This window comes from Cibotium barometz, chromosome 47 (genome assembly GCF_041138505.1).
Source record: "Cibotium barometz isolate CiBa-2024 chromosome 47, ASM4113850v1, whole genome shotgun sequence".
NCBI lineage: Eukaryota > Viridiplantae > Streptophyta > Polypodiopsida > Cyatheales > Cibotiaceae > Cibotium > Cibotium barometz.
In genome coordinates this window covers 15,388,812-15,393,447 of record NC_141092.1, presented here as the reverse complement: position 1 = coordinate 15,393,447, position 4,636 = coordinate 15,388,812, and the positions used below count along the sequence as shown (strand labels likewise).

Here is a 4,636-nt window from a genome sequence, read left to right as displayed (position 1 = left end):
GTCTAGATCTAAATACAAAGAATCAACTTCTGGTGACAAAGGTTGGTCCTCCGGAATCATGGGTAGACAATCCATGCTGTGTGCTCTCAAGGTCTTCTGTTGGTTGGCTTGTTGATTACCATCGGCACATTTATATAGTGCATGGGGCAGCAGTCGGCTAGCACAAACCGACCAGAAAAACGTTTTTAGGGAATATAATGGGCACCCTTTTGGGCTGATTGCCAGACATATATAGACGCATACATGGCACCCACAAGCTGAGTGGCAATATGTAAAAATGCATTACAACCAATAAAAGGTTGTTCGCAGGAGACACGTAAAAGGGGAGGGAAATTTTAATTAGGCATCCTGTTTAGAGCCAGGTAGTCCTATGTGCCAACCAGGTTTGGGCACCCAACACATTTTACAATCAGCAATGATTAAAGGCTGATTAAGGTCCATATAAAGCCCAACAACCAGCATAAAAAACGGCCGACCTGCCCATGACCTACTTGACCAGCTTTGCAAGGGGTCAAATTGCCCTCCTCTTCCTCACTCAGTCATCCAAGACAATTGAAATCTCTTCAATAGAGGAAACACACGTCAATCAGTGCTTTGCTTCATCCTTGCAAACAGGAATACAGGAGTCACAGCACACACAAGGCAATCCAAGGGGACAAATTGCCCTATTTAAATGCCCCTCCTCTTCCTCACTCAGTCATCCAAGACAATTGAAATCTCTTCAATAGAGGAAACACACGTCAATCAGTGCTTTGTTTCATCCCTGCAAACAGGAATACGGGAGTTGCAGCACACACAAGGCAATCTACCCCCTGCAGAGTTCTTGCTCGAATTAGCAAACTCCCCCCTCCAGCTCAGCCCCAATTCACAGGCCATCAGTTAACCCAACAAGGAAGAACGTATTCTCAGGTCAAGAATCAAATCTGCAGTGTACTCTATTCATTATTATAATATAGCAGATTAATGCACCAAAATCAATAATCGCATGCCTTAATCAAGGAACTTCTGCATCCCATGTAACATTACAAGAACCACTTTTGACGTAATCTCTCATGTAATCCTTTATTCCTTGTCATGAAAGAAATTTTCCAATAAGAAACAAAGAATTATTAAGGCACATTTTTTTGAGAACAGGTGCATTAGAGACCTGACCCAACCTTGTGACTTAATTACAAGTCCTTTTAACACTTCTACTACTAGAGATCTTTTTGAGAAATGCTGCCTTTGCTGAGACATCTGTGGCAAAATGCCCAAATACAGCAACAGTGACAGTGCTGCTACCTAGCTTCTCAACACCCCTAGAAACCATACAGATATGGCTGGCTTCCAGAACAACGATGATACTCCGTACATTGAACCTGTGCGTAAATGCTTCTGCTATCTCCTTGGACAACCGTTCTTGAACCTGAAGTTTATGGCTTTCAATTTCAACAATCTCCAAAACAGCCGACCTGTCGATGACCTCTGGAGTAGCTTCAGTTGCAAAATAGCCAACATGGGCTTTGCCAAAGAAGGGCAAAAGATGATGCTCACAGAGAGAACAAAATGGGGCATCAAGCTCAGCCAAGAAACCACTACTAGGAACTGCATCCCTTGTCAAGTTGACAGAAAACTCAGCTTTTGAAGACACCCTAATGCTGCCATACCTATTCATGCTCGTTAGTGTCCGGTTGATACCATTATCTTTGACTGCAAGTTCAGAGTCTTGATGCCCTCTTTTGAAATTTAAAAGCCACCTAGTGAAGCACTTTGCTGTAGGGCGAAGCTCCTCTTTCGTGGTACCTTCTACTAACGATTCAAGGATGACTTCGACAGCAGCCACCATAGCAGAGACCTTTTCAACTGATTTTGCAGATGCAGATGAAAGAGATGAATTGTAATGTGTGCCATTGTCACCGTTTACCCTTTTACTGTTGCCATTACTATAAGATGGCCCATATGTTGTGTGATTTGCATCAATGGTGTCCATATCAAGAGGAAGGCAAGGGCACCACATCTTTTTAGCTGAGCCATTGCACTCAGCAGCATCTGCCCTGTCGACGAAGATACCTTCCAGCTGCAACATTGCTAGGAACTCCATCCAGGCATCACTGTTTTTATCCTCAAACTGGCCTTTTCCGGCAAAGCTGAGGGTTGGATGTAAAAACAAACCTTTTTTAGTGTTCACATCATGATGAACACCTGGCACAGGAAGATGCAAGCTCTGCAAGACAACAGCAACTCCTAGTGGCTTGATTGTCTCAGCCAGGCCTTGACAGATCTGCTCGGCTAGAGTTTGTGGGTTCTGAAGCCTTCGAGCAAACATATCAGCAACACGGGGGAGCTTGCTCAATCCCACCACTTGAAGCCCAGAAGAAATGTAGGCTATGTGACAGCATACCTTGAAAGGAAGAAGACAGGCTTCACACAAGGAGAACAAATCAATACTCCGGACTACAACCATGCCACCAAAGCCTCCTGCAAAGCCAAACCCAGCTTCTACACCAGCTTCCGGAAACAACGCATCACCAATAACATCTTTTGCCACTTGCCGGTAACCTGTTCGTCATTGGAAGCATCTCAATATTGGAGGTGCAGATTTTCTTGAGAGCAGTGACTCAATGACAAAGAAGCTACATCTAGTAAATCAATGGGCTACAAGAAAACTTGAAAACAACAGATTGCTAAAGTAAAACCTTGAATAATTACAAATAAACCCTGAGACACCATACGCAAACCTAAAAAAAGATAGTAGGTAAAGATAGACAGGGATGGATACAACCCTACAGTTAGCTGAAGGGAGGTACATGGAAACTCTAAAATAACCAGTTACAGGTAGACGGAAACACTAAAATCACTAGTAACAGGCACATGGAAACCCTAAAATGACAAGCAACAGGTACATGAAAACCCTGAAATGACTAACTACGAATGCGTGGGAACCCTAAAATGGCTAACTACAGGTTAATGGAAACCCTAAAATGACTAAAGACACGCGTCTGGAAAACCTAAAATAACAGAGATCCGGATTGAAATCTCAGGCAGGATGAAAAAGGAGGAATGAATGCAGAGATGATGGATGCAGGGAGGCAGTACCTTTTGTGGCGAAAGCCAAGGCGCGGGCTACACGAAGGGGAGTCTTGATGAGGCCTACGCGGTGGACATCTTCGCCGAGGCCCTGCAGAAGCACCTGCACAGCTTCTACCATGTCGGCGCCGTCCTCCACAAGCTCCTCCAGATCGGTAGAAGAGGCGCTAGACAGGCCGGACCCAGCCACAGCCTCCTCTCCCTCCCCCTCCACAGATTCATCACGACACCCATTACTCTCTGCGCAGAGAACTGCAGACTCGAAGCCGTTGCTGAAGGTACCCAGCTTGCAACCATTGCTGAGAACCCCCATTCTCTTGTCGCCTCCCAAATTCAGATACAGGTTTTGGGAGAGTAGATGACCAATGGGCGGAGCACAAATGTTATGCAATTCTGGCCATTGAAGAGGGGGTCACTACCAACAGCCTCTTTTCCTTCTCTTTTTTGAAGTTTGAGGTGTGTGTGTGTCAGAGAGAGAGAGAGAGAGAGAGAGAGAGAGAGAGAGAGTGTGTGTGTGTGTGTGTGTGTGTGTGTGTGTGTTGAGAGAGAGAGAGTTGTGGGGGGTGTGCTTGGGTGCATGCTTGGCACCCAAGCTAAGGTGCTAAGATGGCCCATCCATGATAGAGAGAGATAGAGCGTGTGTGTGGATAGAGAGAGATAGAGCGTGTGTGTGTGTGAGATATATATATATTTTTATATTTATATGCTAAGATGGCTCAAAAGTACCCATCCATGATCCTGGTGGTTCAAAAGGGCCCTGCTTGTTTTGTACCCATGTCCCCACTCCCCTATACAACCACCCAAAGAGAACCATATTTCAGATAGGCCCTCCCAAAACTTTATTTTCTTTCTAACTAAGATGCTCATAAGTTCTAAGCCACACATTACTCTTCTCTTAAAAGCACTAAATTTGCAAGTCTTTTGTATGAAGTTTGCAAGTTCTATGTCACCCACCCATCATGGCACTTGGAGGGTGCACGTAGGTAAGGAATCCCTCTTTGCAATGCAAGCAGTTAGGTACAACCCCCATGGAAGATGTGGGTGTGGATAAACAGTCGACTTCTTATCAATCTCTACTTATGTCATACAATGGAAGACATAAGTGACACGATCCCTCACCTTGATGACCACTTTAACTTTACATTCAATGAGGTACCTTGCACAGCAACAAGGGCAAAGCCATGAACTAATTCTCACATGGCAACAAGGGCAGAGCCATGAACTAATTCTCACATGGCAACACTTTGATCTCACCAAGGATGAATAGCTCATGGTGAGCATGTTTAGCCAAACCTCAAGGATGGGCAAGAGAAAAAAGACTAGCTTGTGACAAGATCACTTAAATCATTGTCACTGGATCTCTAGTACATCTTGAAGAATTTATCAAGCGCACATACACGTTAAAAGAATAAAGCATAGACTTAAATAAAATTAACAAGATTAAAGCATAACATATAGGTATGAAAATAGAGCAAACATCACAATCGACACAAGATTGGGTGCAATCTCCCCCCTCATGCGTGTAGCTCCCCTTTCACGATATGAGTATTTTGAGAATTGTATTAAAAAT

The 4,636-nt window shown here is 44.2% G+C and overlaps 1 protein-coding gene across 1 annotated transcript; it reads right to left on the bottom strand.

Moving 5' to 3' along the window:
• Window positions 1-1,035: 1,035 nt before the first annotated feature.
• On the bottom strand, window positions 1,036-3,512 carry LOC147611404 (GTP cyclohydrolase 1-like). Its single transcript, XM_086784483.1, has 2 exons — window positions 3,076-3,512; window positions 1,036-2,538 (listed from the first exon to the last, which is right to left on the bottom strand). Exons 1-2 carry the CDS (start codon window positions 3,377-3,379, stop codon window positions 1,166-1,168), a joined length of 1,677 nt encoding a protein of 558 aa, XP_086640609.1. The 5' UTR covers window positions 3,380-3,512; the 3' UTR covers window positions 1,036-1,165.
• Between the last annotated feature and the right edge of the window lie 1,124 nt (window positions 3,513-4,636).